The sequence below is a fragment of the Calliphora vicina genome, chromosome 4, assembly GCF_958450345.1.
Source record: "Calliphora vicina chromosome 4, idCalVici1.1, whole genome shotgun sequence".
In the NCBI taxonomy this organism is placed as follows: domain Eukaryota; kingdom Metazoa; phylum Arthropoda; class Insecta; order Diptera; family Calliphoridae; genus Calliphora; species Calliphora vicina.
In genome coordinates, this window is record NC_088783.1 from 101,593,491 (window position 1) to 101,612,904 (window position 19,414).

At 33.9% G+C, this 19,414-nt stretch overlaps 2 protein-coding genes across 2 annotated transcripts; both read left to right on the forward strand.

Moving 5' to 3' along the window:
- Positions 1 to 4,639: 4,639 nt before the first annotated feature.
- Positions 4,640 to 12,798, forward strand: AP-1-2beta (adaptor protein complex 1/2, beta subunit). The gene is made up of 5 exons (XM_065510104.1): positions 4,640 to 4,740; positions 5,004 to 5,129; positions 5,251 to 6,294; positions 6,364 to 7,182; positions 11,454 to 12,798. The coding sequence occupies exons 2-5, from the start codon at positions 5,022 to 5,024 to the stop codon at positions 12,240 to 12,242; spliced, it is 2,760 nt and encodes a 919-aa protein (XP_065366176.1). The 5' UTR covers positions 4,640 to 4,740; positions 5,004 to 5,021; the 3' UTR covers positions 12,243 to 12,798.
- A 3,566-nt stretch (positions 12,799 to 16,364) lies between these two features.
- LOC135957206 (Golgi resident protein GCP60) lies at positions 16,365 to 19,401 on the forward strand. The gene is made up of 4 exons (XM_065507901.1): positions 16,365 to 16,503; positions 16,588 to 17,015; positions 18,323 to 18,751; positions 18,815 to 19,401. The coding sequence occupies exons 1-4, from the start codon at positions 16,422 to 16,424 to the stop codon at positions 19,229 to 19,231; spliced, it is 1,356 nt and encodes a 451-aa protein (XP_065363973.1). The 5' UTR covers positions 16,365 to 16,421; the 3' UTR covers positions 19,232 to 19,401.
- The last annotated feature ends 13 nt before the right edge of the window (positions 19,402 to 19,414 follow it).

The window sequence follows — 19,414 nt, forward strand, 5'->3', positions numbered from 1 at the left end:
AATTTGTGGTTTTTGTAAAATTTTAATTTTTATATTGTTTATGTATACATTTTTAATAACACTCTTTAAATAAATAAAGCAATTTTTATTGTTTAAAACAAAATATTTTTGAAATTTTTTTTATAAAATTTTAATCAGCATATGTGTACCTACTTACTTACTTACTCACTCACATAATACATAAATAGTTATTAACAATTTATTTATTATAAACAAAAAAAATAATCTTTTAACATTTATTATATTGTTATTTAAACATTTTACTATGTACTATATATTATAAATATTGTTTTCATTGGTTTTTATAAAAAAAATGAATTACTTTAACATGATATTAACAAAGAAATAATAAAAATTTATTGATAAACATTTGTTTGTTAAAATATAATTAACAAAATGCTGTTTTTATTGAGTTGACTTTTAAGAGGTTTTGAGAACTAAATACATAGAGAATCAGCTACGTATACAATATTGTCAGAAAATGTTCAATAAATGGTTAACACCCATATGTTTCAACATAAGTTCTCATGGTTGTGTTAACCATTTTCTGAGCATGTTCCTGACAATTTGACAACCGTGTATACGTAGCTTAACAAGTATTTGTTGTTGCAAAAGTTAGGTTTTTAACAACAGATTTAGATTTTTGACAATTACGCCTCGTGTTACCCTATGACTAAATATTTGATATAAGCAATATCTATATACATACAAAAGTAAATTCATCGCACAGCCCAAACGACTGATGCTAGAATCATGAAATTTTAACTGTGGGTTCCTCCCTCCCCAAAACGATCCGTTAAGAAGGGATTAGTGTTTATAAAAAAACCGACTTTTTTAAAAAAATTACCTTTTTTAGAAAACCGGGTTTTCGGTTAACCGACATCGAAAAAACCGGTTAAACCGGTTAACCGACATATATGTGAAGAAAACATAAAATGTGCAATAAAGTATATATAGCTTTAAAATTTTTGGTTTTAAGTAGTCTGGAATGGTTAATATTAAATAACAATAAATATTTAAATGTGCTAAGTCCATTTTATTTTGTAAAAATTTAAAAATTATTATCTCAGTCAGATGGAATTGAGTATAAATATTTTACTGAATATATAATACTTGTTTTAATTATTGGTTTATTCATTAAATTTTCCTAAAAAATGTAAATCAATTTTTTAATTAAATATTTGATAATTTTGAAATTTATTATCTAAAGGGTTTGTATTGTAAATCAGCAGTTTAGGTTACAAATCAGAACCATAATGTGTGTACAATGAATTTAAAAAATGTACAAAACCATGAGATTTCTTAATTTTAGACATAAATTTTAAAAACCGGATAACCGAGTGATAAAAACCGGTTAACCGAAAATCAACATTTTAAATTAACCGGTTCGTCAAAAACCGAGATTTCGAAGAAAACCCTGTTTTTCGGTTAACCGGTTTATAAACACTAGAAGGGATTTTTGGAAATTCGGATGTTTAGGGGGTAAAAACGGGTAAATTCGGTTCCCTTATATCTTCGAAACTAATAACGATACAAAAAGATTTAAAATTGCATGTTACTCCATTTATAAAATAAGCTGATAGGTGTTTCGTACTTTTTCGAAATTCGAACCTTTTAGGGGAGAAAACGGGTAAAAACTGTATTATGGTACTTTTTTGGCACCCTATGTATCTTTTAAACCAATACACATAGGAACAAATTTTAAATCGTATTCTTTACTTATCAAAAAATAAAAATTATAAGTTTGGTACTTTTTGGAAATACGAACCCTTAAGGGGTAAAAATTGTGTTTATTTTTTGTACTTTTTCATAAAATATTTTTTTTCTATAATTTGACACAGACATACGCATATTTTATTATGATATCTGTGATCACTCATATTTCTGATAAAAAAAATTAAAGCCGATAAGCGTGTAATCAAGAAAAGGAGCTCGATCTGTGATCACTCATATTTCTGACCGAAAATCGAGTTTCTATATAAAAACTCGAAATATCTAAATTCTTGAATATCTTGGCCAATAAGCGTGTAATCAAGAAAAGGAGCTCGATCTGTGATCACTCATATTTCTGACCGAAAATCGAGTTTCTATATAAAAACTCGAAACTCTAAATTCGTTAATAATATGGCCAATAAGCGTTTAATAAAGAAAAGGAGCTCGATCTGTGATCACTTATATTTCTGACCAAAAATCGATTTTTTATATAAAAACTCAAAATATCTAAATTTTTGAATATCTTGGCCAATAAGCGTTTAATCAAGAAAAAAAGCTCGATCTGTGATCACTAATATTTCTGACCAAAAATCGATTTTTTATATAAAAACTCAAAATATCTAAATTCGTTAATAACTTGGCCAATAAGCGTTTAATCAAGAAAAGGAGCTCGATTTGCGATCACTCATATTTCTGACCAAAAATCGATTTTTTATAGAAAAACTCAAAATATCTAAATTCGTTAATAACATGGCCAATAAGTGTTTAATCAAGAAAAGGAGCTCGATCTGTGATCACTCATATTTCTGACCGAAAATCGAGTTTCTATATAAAAACTCTAAAAAACTAAATTCGTTAATAATATGGCCAATAAGCGTTTAATCAAGAAAAGGAGCTCGATCTGTGATCACTCATATTTCTGTCCAAAAATCGAATTTTTATATAAAAACTCAAAATATCTAAATTCGTTAATAACTTGGCCAATAAGAGTTTAATCAAGAAAAGGAGCTCGATCTGTGATCACTTATATTTTTGACCAAAAATCGATTTTTTATATAAAAACTCAAAATATCTAAATTCGTGAATATCTTGGCCGATAAGCGTGTAATCAAGAAAAGGAGCTCGATCTGTGATCACTCATATTTCTGACCGAAAATCGAGTTTCTATATAAAAACTCGAAATATCTAAATTCGTTAATAATATGGCCAATAAGCGTGTAATCAAGAAAAGGAGCTCGATCTGTGATCACTCATATTTCTGACCGAAAATCGATTTTTTATATAAAAACTCAAAATATCTAAATTCTTGAATATCTTGGCCAATAAGCGTGTAATCAAGAAAAGGCGCCCGATCTGTGATCACTCATATTTCTGACCGAAAATCGAGTTTGTATATAAAAACTCGAAATATCTAAATTCGTTAATAATATGGCCAATAAGCGTTTAATAAAGAAAAGGAGCTCGATCTGTGATAACTTATATTTCTGACCAAAAATCGATTTTTTATATAAATACTCAAAATATCAAAATTCGTTAATATCTTGGCCAATAAGCGTTTAATCAAGAAAAGGAGCTCGATCTGTGATCACTTATATTTTTGACCAAAACTCGATTTTTTATATAAAAACTCAAAATATCTAAATTCGAAAATTAATTAAATTTATTGTTGGAAGTTTGACTATGGATTGTATGATCCGGTTCGAAGGACCAAATGTTAAGCCACCAATTAACTTTACCAATTGTTTGTGGGACCTGTTTGTTTCATTAAATTGTTATGGACGTGACGCTTGGTGACGTGTTCCGTGTCGACAATGTTTTCCTTTTACGCAAATTTCAGAAAAATTTAGCTTTTCGGGTTTAACATTTATTCCATCCACCACTTTATTGGTCAATAAATCATTTAAGGAAGATTGCCCAATATGACCGAAGCGTTTATGCCACAGTTCTACTTCATTACGATTTGAAAGATTGACATTTACTTTTTCCAATTGAAAAGTAATTTCGTAATAACTTCCTCGTATATAACCCTTAGCTATCATCTCACCATCTTTGTATATAAAATATTTATCTTTACTGAATTTAACTTCTATTCCAGCAGCCGAAATCTTTTTAACAGAAAGTAAATTATCTCTCAATTCTGGTACATATAAGACATCTTGTTCCTAAGTGATTAGCCCTTAAATACTGATTATCTTTTGCAATATTTATTTGAATTGGGTCTACAATTTCATTTAATTTAGTAAAATATTGATTTGTATTGACAAGATGATCACTTGAACCGCAGTCCAACTTGAATGTGATGCTATGATTTAGCTCTCTTTATATATATCTGCAATGAATCAAATACTTTTGGATTCAGACTTACCTTTTGAAACTCTTCAAGATTCACTACTGCGACATTCATTTACCCTTTGTCCGATCTTGTTGCCCTTAAAACATTTTTCAACAAACTTCTTTTTGTTATATTTCTTACCAGCAAAAGCAGTTTCAGTCGGAACCGTTTCTTCCATATATCGACTTGAAATCTTGGTTTCTGTTTTACCACATCGTAATTTAACTGACCTACAAGATTTTGTAGAGCTGTCACAACAGGATCAATAACGTAAATAATTGTACTCTAAATTGTCATTTGTCATATCCGCAACCGTTAAATAATGGATTGGAAAACAATGACAAAATTATTTAAAAAGATTTTAATTTATTTATGAAAAATATTGAACAGAAGTTTACAAAGGAATGAAAATAATGTTCACAAACATACAAAACAAAAGTTTCTATGATTAAAAAATCGAATACAAAAGATTGTTGAACAGTAATTACACATAGATGACTGTTAATTTTGAATTTTATTCATTCAGGAACCCTGTAAAACAACAATGTTCTTACAAACACTTCCTAAACAGAATTATTTAATACTAAATTTATGCAACTGTGTATTGACATATCGGATTTTTTTATTATATGAAAAAAACAAGTGAAAAGTTATTCGTCAGCTAAAGAAAATCTGTAATTTAATAATAAAATAAGGTAACGATTTTTATAAAATACACAAAAAACTTAATGTTATTTTCAGTTTAATATTAGAAAGTGGTAAAATTATGTAAAACTAACAAAGAAATACTTTGTAACAAAATTTCACGATTTGATGTGAAAAATTGAATTGGAGAAATGTATACGCCCCGGAAAAAATTATTGGCAGAGACTGCGCTGGCATTTTTGATATGAAAAAAAATGTTTTTTTTACAAAGATTATTGATAACAAATTATATACTATTTTTTTAATTTTTTAGATATAAATTAATTGGAAAATGACCGATTCCAAATATTTCTCCACCACCAAAAAAGGTGAAATCTTTGAGCTCAAATCCGAATTGAACAATGATAAGAAAGAAAAAAAGAAGGAAGCTGTTAAGAAGGCAAGTAAAATAAATTTATACTTAAGCATCATTCGCTTGTTCATATGTTTAAAAATCTGTAGCTAGTTGATTATATTACGTACATACATATTTAAATTAATTTAATTAACATGCATTTTAGGTTATTGCCAGCATGACTGTGGGCAAAGATGTGTCTGTGCTTTTTCCCGATGTCGTAAATTGCATGCAAACCGATAATCTCGAATTGAAAAAGTTGGTGTATTTGTACTTGATGAATTATGCCAAGTCACAGCCAGATGCGGCCATTATGGCTGTCAATACTTTTGTAAAGGATTGTGAAGATTCCAATCCCCTAATAAGAGCCTTGGCTGTACGTACAATGGGCTGTATACGTGTGGATAAAATCACCGAATATTTATGCGAACCCCTACGCAAATGCCTCAAGGATGAAGATCCCTATGTACGCAAGACAGCTGCAGTGTGTGTAGCCAAGTTGTATGACATTTCAGCTTCAATGGTTGAGGATCAAGGATTTCTGGACCAACTCAAGGATCTGTTATCCGACTCCAATCCCATGGTGGTGGCAAATGCAGTGGCTGCCTTAAGTGAAATTAATGAGTCTAGCCAATCGGGTCAACCTTTGGTTGAAATGAATTCGGCCACCATTAACAAACTACTTACTGCTCTTAATGAATGCACCGAATGGGGCCAAGTATTCATTTTAGACTCATTGGCCAACTACAGCCCCAAGGATGAACGTGAAGCTCAATCCATCTGTGAACGTATTACACCGCGATTGGCACATGCCAATGCAGCTGTTGTTCTAAGTGCTGTAAAGGTTTTAATGAAACTTTTGGAAATGTTGTCAAATGATGGCGACTTTTGTGCAACACTCACCAAGAAATTAGCACCACCTTTGGTTACTTTGCTGTCATCGGAACCCGAAGTTCAATACGTCGCTTTGCGCAACATTAATTTGATTGTGCAAAAACGTCCCGATATTCTCAAACACGAAATGAAAGTATTCTTTGTGAAATACAATGATCCCATTTACGTGAAATTGGAAAAGCTAGATATTATGATACGTTTAGCTAATCAGGGTAATATTGCTCAAGTTTTGAGTGAATTAAAAGAATATGCCACCGAAGTTGATGTAGACTTTGTGCGCAAAGCTGTCCGCGCCATTGGACGTTGTGCTATTAAGGTGAGTTTTGAACCATTTGTTAAAAAAAATTTAATTCTTTTAATTCGTGTTTTTTTTTAAAAAAAAAAGGTGGAAACTTCGGCTGAACGTTGTGTATCCACTTTGCTGGAATTGATTCAGACTAAAGTCAACTATGTGGTCCAAGAAGCCATTGTAGTCATTAAGGATATTTTCCGCAAATATCCCAATAAATATGAAAGTATTATCAGCACTTTATGTGAAAATCTTGACACTTTAGATGAGCCTGAAGCCAGAGCATCAATGGTTTGGATTATTGGTGAATATGCTGAGCGTATTGATAATGCGGATGAGTTGTTGGATAGTTTCCTGGAAGGTTTCCAAGACGAAAACGCCCAAGTCCAGTTGCAGCTGTTGACTGCTGTAGTTAAGCTTTTCTTGAAACGTCCATCGGACACACAAGAGTTGGTACAACATGTTCTCTCATTGGCCACCCAAGATTCAGACAATCCTGATTTACGTGATCGTGGCTTTATCTATTGGCGTTTATTGTCTACGGACCCAGCTGCCGCCAAAGAAGTTGTTTTGGCTGATAAACCTTTAATTTCGGAGGAAACTGATTTGCTGGAGCCTACATTGTTGGATGAATTGATTTGCCACATTAGTTCATTGGCCAGTGTTTATCATAAGCCTCCTACTGCTTTTGTAGAGGGACGTGGGGCTGGTGTACGTAAATCTTTGCCAAATCGTGCTGCTCCCGCGGCCGATGGTGAAGCCAGTGCCCCAGCAAGTGCTGGTGGTGAAGCTACAGTTATACCCAACCAAGAATCATTAATTGGCGACCTATTGTCAATGGACATTAATACACCTTCAATGCCATCTGCTGCTCCAACTAATGTGGATCTTTTGGGTGGTGGTTTAGATATTTTGGTAAGTATAATTAATTTTAATTAATAAATTGTGATTAGGTTAGGTAGGTTAGGTTCCATGGGTAGCCACTCTTCAAGCAGCTCACTTGGGTCCATTCAAAACTGATCCCATTGTGATACCCAAGGGGTAAACATCTTGGTATTAATTATACGTCCGTTGTTTCCAGGCTAAACCAACCAGATTCTCTGATGAAAGAGTAGATTCGTCTAAGACTTATCCTTGATAGCTCATCTAAGCATGATAGGAATGGTGTTCCGAAGATGCGTTCCCTCAGATTTATCAGAGCCGGGCATTGACAGAATAGGTGTGACACCGTCTCATCCTCTTCTTCATTATGGCAGCTCCTACAGTAGTCATTATACCGTAGGCCCAATCTCCTAGCATGTGTCCCAATTATACAGTGTCCTGTAATGAAGGAGACAATTAGCCTTATTTGCTCACGACGAAATTCCATAAGTAGATTCGTCCTGCTGGCATCATATACGGGCCAAGTAGACCTCGTTGTAACACAGGAAGACTCATTGGTCCACCTGCTTTGTGCAGATTCATATAGTGTCCGCTGAACAGCCATCTTGCATATAGCAAGGGAAATACCAGAAAAGGGGTCGATCTCATCATCATCCATCATCGCCCCCATTTTGGCCAGTTCGTCAGCTATACAATTACCCTGATTACCATCGTGGCCAGGGACCCATATAAGCGTTATCCTAGAATGTCTCGCTATCTCATTAAGGGATACCCGGCATTCCTCGGTTAACCTAGATGTCGTAAAGACACCCGCTATTCCTTTAACGGCAGCCTTGCTATCGGTAAATATACATATATCACCAGATATTTGATAAAACCTCAGCCAATTGGATGCACGTTTAATGGCCGTAATTTCCGCCTGAAGTGCCGTACAGAAGTTAGGTAGCCTGAAGTAGGATTTAATCCCATAGTTCTCAATAAAGAAACCACCACCGACCCTATTGCCCCTCTTTGAGCCATCAGTAAATACCCTTATGACATCATCAGGGGGTAAGAGTCCGCGCTGCCATGAATCCCTATTCGGGATCTTAATATGGAAATGCATATCGAAAAATGGTTTTGCGATGCAGTAATCGACATTACTATGTAAGTACCCATAGTAGTTCAGTATCTTAGAGTGCCCATGATCTTTACCATACCACGAACATCCAGCATTTAGTCTCACAGCAGAGTTGAGAGCCATTCAAATCAACTGGTAACCAGTTCAGGATAGTAAAAAGTGCCTTAGAGGGGGTAGTCCTTATAGCGCCTGTAATCAGTATCGCAATAGTCCTGAGAACTCGTTCCACAGCCTTACGGTGAGTAGCATTATCCAAGGCGTGCCACCACACCAACACTCCATAGAACAAGATGGGTTTAACAACTGCTTTGAAGATCCAACTGATACCCTTCGGCATAATACCCCAGTTTGTACCAATTGCCTTCTTACAGGAGTAGATGGCTACATAAGCCTTGTTAATCCTGTTTTGAATATTCAAATTCCAGGACAATCTTTTATCTAGAATGATGCCAAGATACTTCGCATTATCTCTAATCTCAAGACTGATTCCATTCAGTCTAGGTGGTCTGAAGTCATCGATCTTATACCTCCTAGTGAAGAGAACCAGTTCCGTTTTTTGTGGGTTCACACTAAGTCCACATGAAATACTCCACTCACTCAGTGTACTTAATGCTGATTCCATACAACTGGATATTGTATCCAGAAATTTACCAGATATAAAAACTGCAACATCGTCAGCATATGCGACTGTCTTGATCCTTCTGTTGTCCATCCTGATCAACAGGGAATTCATAGCCAAATTCCACAGAAGTGGTGATAAAACACCCCCCTGCGGGGTTCCACGATTGGCCACTTTTAAAACACTTACACCACCTAAAGTAGCACAAATGACTCTATAACCGAGTATCTTTTCGACTAGTCGGCGAACACATAGATCAATTCCCAGTTCATCCATCGCAGATAGGATGGCATCGGGCCTGACATTATTAAAAGCTCCTTCAATATCGAGAAAGGCAACAAGTGAATACTCCTTATGTATTAGCGACTCCTCAATGGAGCCAACTAGCGAATGTAGAGCTGTTTCCACAGATCTGCCTTTGGTGTAGGCATGTTGGGATTTAGAGATGAGTTCCGACGGAATGGTCATTCTCAGATATACGTCAATCACCCTTTCTAGGGTTTTCAGCAGGAAGGATGCAAGGCTAATTGGCCTATAATCCTTTGGTTTAGTGTGAGTCGCCTTACCACCTTTAGGAATGAAGACTACTCTGCATCTCGTCCACCATGTGGGGATATAGGTCCATCTAATACACGCTGTGTATATGCTAATGAGCCATGGTACAACTATTTCTTCGTTCTTTTGAAGATCAGCAGGAATAATGCCATCCGGCCCAGGAGATTTAAACGGGTCGAAGCTTTTGATTGCCCATTGGATTCTATCCCTGTTTATCGGAACAGAGTTATCACCCGGAGCAACAGAATCGGCAGCCCCATTCATAGTCTCATCATCGACTGGAAGGCAACCTGGAAAATGAGTATCTAATAGGACCTCAAGTGTTTCCTTACTATTCAGAGTCCATCTACCACAGGGTTTCTGGATATAGCTTGGTACAACCGGTGAAGTTGATAGAATTTTACGTAATCGGTTAGTCTCAGAGGATCCTTCCACGCCGCTACAGAAGTCCCTCCAGGCTTTCCTTTTCGCATTCCTCGTAAGGTTCTTAAAGTGGTTCACTGAGGACTTATATTCCGGCCAGTTACCCAGCCTCTTTGCCTCGTTGAACAATTTACGACACGCCCTTCTTGCGTGTGCAATCTCAGGGTTCCACCAGGGTGGCTTATTCCTACCCCTGCAGATATTCGGCTTACAGGCCAAATTAGTAGCTGATTGGAACGCTTCTGTAAGTGCCTCAACTGCTACCTCAATATCGTCCCTATTTTCAATAGTGGGCGGGTTTGGTAGAGACCGGGAGAGTACATCACTCTGCAACTCCCAATTGGTCTTCCTCCTATTTAGAATGGTATTATCATTCCTATAAGTTACACTGATATTGAAATCAATATATAGATGATCAGAAAAAGAGCAGTCGTCGGAGACAGCCCAATTGTTAATCATACTGTGGTGCTCAGCACTCACAAGTGTTAAGTCTAGTACCTCACTTCTGTTTGAAACAATGAAGGTAGGTTCTGAACCTCTATTAACTACTTCCAAACTACTATTAAGTATGAAACTGAAAAGACTCTCACCTCTTGTGTTGGTGTCGCTGCTACCCCATACAATGTGGTGCGAGTTATCGTCAGCACAGATAACCAATGGTATCCTGGACTCATTCGCCTTTTTCACAGCACTACGGATATCATCGTTTGGTGGATGCTCCCCGTGGTCATGCGCCATGTAGCTGGATATCAGCCATAACAAACAGCCTTCATTAGTTTCCCATGAGACTGCTACTGTATCTTCATTACTGTAATCAGACAGAATGAAGATTTTCAAAGAGCTTTTAGCCAAAATTTTACCTGCGCCTTTAGCGAAGTAGAGCTTATAGCCCTTCAAACATAGTCCACAGATACGGTCCTGATGGACCCAAGGTTCCTGGACCATGACTAGCTCCTCCCCGTTCTGAGCAATTCGGAGGAGCAGTGCAGCTGATGCTGCTTTAGAGTGGTGAAGGTTTATCTGGGTCACCCTCACCATGCTCCATTTTTACAATAGTGACGTCGGCGTCCTCCTGGTCAGAATTCAGGAGGGCGTCCTCGTCCACCACCTCATCCATCCGTTCAAAGAATGTACCAACTAGTTCGGAGACTGAGTTGGTATCTTCAGTGTCGGCTGGATCAGTGGCGTCATTGCAATCCATGCCCTCTTCCGAGAGCATGTGATTACATACGAGTAATTTGAAAAACCACGACATTAGTTTAGAAATTAATATTTTTACAACCATACATTTTTATTAAAGTTAATTTTTAAAAAATACCCTTAATTGCAAATTATTTCAATATAAATATTTTACGAATAAGTCGTGCGTATAAACGTAGTAATAGATAATTGGAACTGAAATTAATTACAAAATGTATTTTGTATGTATGCGCCCAAGTATGTATGTAGTAACTTTTCATTTCATTATTTATTTAAATAATCGATCACATTGGGCCATATAATACAATACATATTTTTACAAATAATTTTTAAAAAAGTGAAGGTAAAAACAATTGACCAATACTGTAATTTTAATTATATTTCTAGCTTGGTGGACCTCCTACTGAAACAACTTCCGGTGGTGCAACTAGTTTGTTGGGCGATATCTTTGGTCTTGGAGGCGCTGCTCTCAATGTTGGTCTGCAAATTCCAAAAATTGTTTGGCTCCCCGCTGAGAAAGGCAAAGGTCTGGAAATTCAGGGTAGTTTCTCCCGTCGCAACGGTGAAGTGTTCATGGATATGAAATTTACCAACAAAGCCATGCAACCAATGAGTGGTTTTGCCATACAACTTAATAAGAACAGTTTCGGTTTGGTACCCGGCCAACCGCTACAAGTAGCACCTTTACCTCCCAATCAGACCACAGAAGCCAGTTTGACCCTAGCCACCCACGGTCCAGTACAGCGTATGGAACCTTTGAATAATCTTCAAGTAGCTGTCAAAAATAATATTGATATTTTCTATTTCGCCTGCTTGATACATGGTAATGTCTTGTTTGCCGAAGATGGTCAGCTCGATAAACGGGTCTTCCTCAATACCTGGAAGGAAATACCAGCTGCCAATGAAGTTCAATATTCGCTAAGTGGTGTGGTTGGCACCACCGATGGTATTGCCTCGAAAATGACCACCAACAATGTATTTACCATTGCCAAACGCAATGTAGAGGGCCAGGATATGCTCTATCAATCACTAAAGTTGACCAATAATATCTGGGTTCTTCTCGAATTGAAATTGCAGCCCGGTAATCCCGATGCCACACTTAGCTTGAAATCGCGTTCGGTTGAAGTAGCACCAATGATTTTTGCTGCCTACGAAGCCATAATACGATCACCTTAAATTATTTTACTTCAAATTACTACAAGTATAAAACTATGAATTAGCAACAAAAAAATATATATGATGCTCCAATAATATATTTGAATTTAAATTAATCATACAAATAATATAAGTATAATTATCTATATTCTCTTTACAAAAAAAAAAAAAACAAAATTGACACGAATTGTATCCTTAAAAGTATTCGTTTTTTATCTATCCTATTTTTTAATTATTATAACTTGTCTTTATTTTGATCGATCAATTGTGTTGCCTCAACCACTAAATGTATGTTTACAAAAAAAAAAAACAACAATTGCTTTACCTTTCAGTTAAATGATTGAACAAAATCAGCAACATTCCTTTGGATTACAAATTAAATATGCTGTTAATCTATCTATTTTTTTTATTAGATTTAGATGCAAAACATTACACAAAATTTGTAGACAAATAGTGTGAATGTAAATGCACGTATTTGAAATTTAAAATAAATATGTATGTTATTCAAAAAATACATTAAATGTTATTCGAACGCAGAATTATGCATAATACAAATAAATATTTAACCAAATAAAAACTGTTTTAGTTCTCATTTAATTTTATTAATTACATATCGTTAGCTTAGTGTGCAAACGTACTAAGTCCACTTTTAATACAAAACACTAGAATCTTAATACGGAATAAAAACAATTTCAGCCAATCATTCCGTAAATCAAAGGCTTTTATGTAAATAGAATTCATTATCCTTGAATTAATTCATAACAGAATTCATCCAACCTTTGAATGATTAAATTTTTGTTATTGTAATTCAAATCTAATACAAATAAATAGAAAAAAAATTAAGACTTTTTATAATAGCTTTGAATTGAAGAAAAATTTAATCATTCAATACATTTATAAAGCTATTTTGTAATGGATTTGAATTCACAGAAATTCAAATGGTTCAATAAGAAATTAATTTTATAAAAAATGTATTCTCAAAGAAATTGATTCAATTCATTTGAAGTACAAAGGAATTAAGCCTATGAATTAATTCATAATGAATTCATTCCACATAATGGTTAAGGATACATTTTTTTGGATTTCGAAAATTGAACCTTTGTTCTAAACTAAACGAGAGTGTTGAATATTTTTCTTAATTTTAATGAGACGATACGAAACTCTTTTGAAAACTTAAAGTTCTTCAGAATTTTGAAAATCGCTTTAGATTGGTTTTTACATTCATAGGTTTAAAGTTCATATTTATACCCTACACCACCATAGTGGGGTTGGTATATTGGGTTAGTGCTGATGTTTGTAACGTGCAGAAATATTGCCCAAAAACCCACCTTAAAGTATACCAATCTGCTCAGGATCACTTTCTGAGTCGATTAAGCTATGTCCGTCCGTCTGTCCGTCCATGTAATCCTTGTAATCAAACTACAAGTCGCAATTTCAAAGAATAATTCGACAAAATATGGTACAAAATCTTCCATTGCCCCAAGGACAAAGCCTATTTCATATAAGCCGAACTCGCCTCACCAAATTTTGTGATGATCGGTCTACAATTAGTACTAGCTGCCGTTTAGATCCACTTCCGAAAATCACTTTAACTTGCATTAAAAATCTCTTAAAAATGTTGGTATTGCAATAAAATTCAATACAAATAATTTATATATATACAAAAGTCATGTCACAAAATTTTATAACGATCGGTCCATAATTATTCAAGCTCTCAAATAAAATTCAACACAAATAGGTTTCATGTATACAGAAGTCATGCCACTTAATTTTATGGCGTTTATTCCATAATTAGATTGGTGTAGGGTATCATATGGTTGGGCTTGACCGACTATACTTTCTTACTTGTTTTTAATAGATGCGTGCAAAATACTTCTAATAACTTTAGAGCTATTAGTCTGATTTTATAATTTTTTATATCATGTTAAAGCTAAATGAATCGAAGATTTTAAAGTTTTCTTTCTAGTATGAGAGAAAACTCTGAGACCAATACCAATGTAAAAATTGGATAAGCAGTTTCAAAATTATATATCACAAACTATATATATATACTTTGTGTTATATATGTATATTTGAGCGATTTTACTTGAACTTTGAACGTCAATAAAAAAAACAACCCAAAGCGAATAAAAATTTTTGAGTAACTTCAAATTTGGTACGACCATAAACAACCAGTGTACCAAAATTTAACTACTTATGAGCTCAGTTAGCTCCCGTATATGTTAAGATAACTAGTTATTTAGTTGAACAAGGAACCAGTTAGGTAACTGAATCCAGTTCGTTGACTACTTTGGACCAGCATTCAGACAGTGTTAAAATAACTAATCAACTAGTTGTCACCATAAGTGATAGGTAAAATCACTAGTTGGGGCAGACACAAAGAACTGCTGGGAAAGTACTAAAAACAAAAAACTACACAAGGCGTATTTAACAAGGTGACAGCAGTGGCGAATTGAAATAAATACAGGCGAATTCACTTATTTTTTATATATAGAGTTTGACATACGGGCGTACGGGCGAATATTTTTTTATATATGTAGTTTGACATTTGTGCGAGCTATTTCTATAATCAGCTGTGCTGCCGATGGCACCTTATTAAATGCACCTTGAAACTACACATGGCGTAATGATTATAAGCTTTGTTACAACAAATACAATAATACAAAAACAAATAACTTTTATAGTGTCAAAAACAGCTGACATAATATATACAAACTACAGCAAAAAAAAATTTTGACAAGATTAAAGTTGTAAACAAACTCGAGCAAAAAAATAATCAGCTGTTTGATTAATGTCACCTTGTATATCATTACACCATGAAACTACAATAAAAAAATAATATTTCTTTCAGTGCGAAATCATTAATTTTTTATATGGAGTTTGACATAAATGCGTTCTTAAGGCGAATTCATACAAGGTGATGGCCAATGTGCATTTAATATGGTGATGGCAGTTCTACAAAAACAACAATTGGTCTTAACAAATGTCAAAAAACAAGAATTAAACAAATATATATTGAAACTTACTTTAGTGTAGATAATTGAATAGTGATGGCCAAGGTGCATTTAATAAGGTGCCATCGGCAGCACAGCTGATTATAGAAATAGCACGCACAAATGTCAAACTACATATATAAAAAATATTCGCCCGTACGCCCGTATGTCAAACTCTATATATAAAAAATAAGTAAATTCGCCTGTATTTATTTCAATTCGCCACTGCTGTCACCTTGTTAAATACGCCTTGGTGATGGCTTTACTTATTTATGTAATAAATAAATATTTTGTATTTAAATATAAAAACAAGTTTTGACATCTGTTAGAACCAAAAACCGAAAAAAAAGTTATCAAACTATTTCAATTCGCCACTGCTGCCTTGCATAACACTGTTCATGGCGTAATGATTATAAAGTGTGTGCCAGGGCACACTTAAAAAGGTGACTGCATCACTACAACAATTACAACAATACAAAAACAACAGGAACTTTGTTTTTGTTAAAAGTTAGGTGAACTGTCAAAGTTGCCTGTTGTTGTTTTTGATTTTGGGTTTGTTGTATTTTTCGCCACAACAACCACAAGTGAATTGACAATTCAATAATATTTCTATAATCAGCTGTGCTCCCGATGACACCTTATTAAATGCACCTTGGTGTATGCCAACAACAAACAACAAATACAACAATGCAAAAACAAATAAATTTTATAGCCGACTTAATATAAATGAAAAATTGATTGTAAAGGCCTGAACAAATTTTTTTTGTATGAAAATTGTTAGAAAAAAAAGAAATGTGATGAAAACAGCCGAAGCAGACCAACATGGATATATTTTAGATTTCATTTTCATAAAATTCTTTTGTTAAACACATTATAAACAAACTTTTTACAAATTACAGCAAAAAAACAATTTTGACAAGATGAAAGTTGTAAACAAACTCGAGCAAAAAATAATCAGCTGTTTGATTAATGTCACCTTGTATATCATTACACCATGATACTGTTTATGATTTATTTAGTACCCACTGTACACATTTTCAAACACCGATTACTTAAGTATTCACTACAACACTGAACTGCTGGCAGTAGATAAGAAAAAAATTCTTGCACTATTTGTTTATAATTTTTCGATTAACGTAAATTAAATTTTTCATTAAAAAACGTATTACAATTTAGGAAAATTGACAGGCATTAATACAAATATATAATGGATAAAAATGTAGCTGAGTTGGAAAAGTGGGGCTTCCCATTGCAGGAACTTTACCGAATGGCTTTGCAGTTTTACAAACGTATGCAAAAGAACTAAAAAATATATACATCTACAGAAAGAACACTTATTTAAATTAATTGACTCTTCCTCTCTAATTCAACAGAAAATGCTGGAAAAGCTATACATCTTTCGTATGAGGATAATCTTAAATTAATTGCATTTAAACAACAGGCCTCATGTGGACCTTTCAATCCCAAAGATTCACCCGCTTTGGGTGTACTGGATGTAATTGGCAAAGATCGCCGACTTCATTGGCAAATGCTGGGCAACATTAGCCGCGAACAGGCCATGGAGGGTTTTATTGATTTGCTGGACACGATGTGTAGCGCCTTTCGTCCCTATGTAGAGGCAGTAAGGAAGAATCGTGATGAAACCTTAAAGGAAGAATTGCGACGTATGGAACAAGAGAAGTTAGAGAAGGAGAAAAAAGAACGTGAACAGCAGGAACTTTTAGAGGAGGGTTATAAGGAAGAAATGCAAAGACGTCAACTACAGGATGCGCTTAACAAGCAAACATATCAACAGTTCAAGGTAGGAAAAACAACAACAAATCAATCATTATTTAATTGGGTCAATACAAATAAAATTAATAGTGTCACCAGACAGCAATGTTTTTTCTGCTGATTAATTATTTATAAATATCCTATTTCTTATTGCTACTTTTGTTTGTGATATATACATATCGTCACTTTAAATGCAAACGGACATAACTATACAAAAATTTCAATTCGAGTTTTTGTTGATAATGGTTTTTTATCAAACTACATGCTCACGCAAATTTTTAGACCCCTGCGATCAAAAATTACAACTTTATTAAAGAAATTCAACGGACGTTTGATGGTATAACTTTATTTTTTCTTCTCCTGTAAAAAATAAAAGTGTAGTTACGTTTGTTTGTAGTTAAGGTGACGATATGTAATATGCGTTTGTTTGTAGTTGGAATTTTAATTAAAACCAGAGACAAAAAATAAGTCGCCCACTTATTTATACTAAAGGTGCGAGAAAAATAAAAAAATGAACATACAGCTTCGTTCAAAATAATAGCACCACGTAAGAACTGCTAAATTGTATAGTATCCAAAAAAAACAGCAAATTTAAAAAACCGGTTTCCGGTATAACCAAAAAGGTGTGTTTTTGAAAAAACAGGTTTTGATTTTTATCTTTTAAAAAACCGATTATCCGGTTTCGGTTTTTATCTTCAAAAAAAATTCTATAGAATTAATCAATATTTTTAAAAATGATTCCAAAAATATTTTTAAATGAGCTTTTGAAAATATATCTCATTAAAACCGGATAACCGTCTTACAAAAACCGGTTTTTCAAAAAACCGAAATGTTAAAGATGAAAAAACCGGTTGTCCGGTTTTCGGTTTTGAATACTTCAATATGTATATAGTTATTGAAAATGAGATGCAATGTTAAAAAAACTGCGGCATAAATCAAGATCATCGAAACAGCTTGCAATTTAATAATTTTTTTGGCTCTCATAATGTTAAAATGTTTGCCTGCTCTCTCTTAGTTTAAGAGTTATAGGCATTTAAAGTCAATATATGTGATGGTAAATATCTCATATATTTGGAAAATAATCTGATCATTATGGGTATTATTGAATAGTGCTTCAAAAAACCTTTAATATAATTTATAATATGGAACAATTTATTAACATTGTGAACCAAAAATTCCTTTTGATATACAGAAAAAGTGATTTTAGCGAAGCCGGTGATTCTGCTATAAATCTTAATAACTGACAGTGCCTTTGAAATTATTTTTACGCAAACATAGCGATAAAATGGCCGATAAATAACTATGCCTGTTATTATTTATATAATTTATTTATAGACCTATGCTGAAAAGCAATTTCCTGGAAATCCTGAACAACAAGCCGTTCTTATACACCAGCTGCAACAGGAACATTATCATCAGTACATGCAACAATTACATATGCAAAATCATAATAACCCCACTGAAAACCTTACAAATAATAATACAACATCAGCCACTATTGGAGATGGCACCGACACTAACAAACCACAGCACAGTGAAGATGATTTAAATAAAGAATTGGCCAAATTATCTATAGATAATCAGCAACAACACTACGATGAACATCAACAATTGCAAATTCATAACAATGACGATGATGACGATTATGTTTTAATACAACCAGCTAAAATATGGACTAGACCAGATATTGAGGACTTTAAAGCAGAAGTGTCAGCTGGAGATGGTGATGGTGTCATAACTATAGGCCATGGCGATACGGTAACAGTAAGTTGTTATGATTTTTGTGAAAAACAGTAGAAGATGATTTATTTTTATTTTAAACATAAGGTTCGTGTACCCACAAATATTAATGGAAAATCAATATTTTGGGAATTTGCTACTGATAATTACGATATTGGTTTTGGTATTTACTTCGAGTGGAGTAAACCCGTTACACAAGAAGTTACTGTCCATGTCAGCGACAGCGATGATGATGATGAATTTTTGGATGAAGATTATTTGTCCACCAATGAAGATCTCGAATGTGGCTCATTGGCAAATGATCGCAGTAGTTTGACAAGTAATTCCTCCATAAAGCCACCAATTTCCATTATTGTGCCGATTTATCGACGAGAATGTTTTAATGAGGTTTATGTGGGATCACACATCTATCCGGGCGAAGGTGTTTATCTATTGAAATTTGACAATAGCTACAGTATATGGCGTTCAAAAACATTATACTATCGAGTTTATTATGAGCGTTAAATTTATTTAATTTAGATTACATACACATATACATCTTTTATTTTTATTCCTTTAATGTATTATTTAATAATATTTATTAATGTATCTATTTTTATGTTTAATATGACGAAACATTTATAAACGTCTCGAGATAAAACAAAATTAAAGAAAGTAATTCGTAAAAAAAACAATGTTTTTATAGAA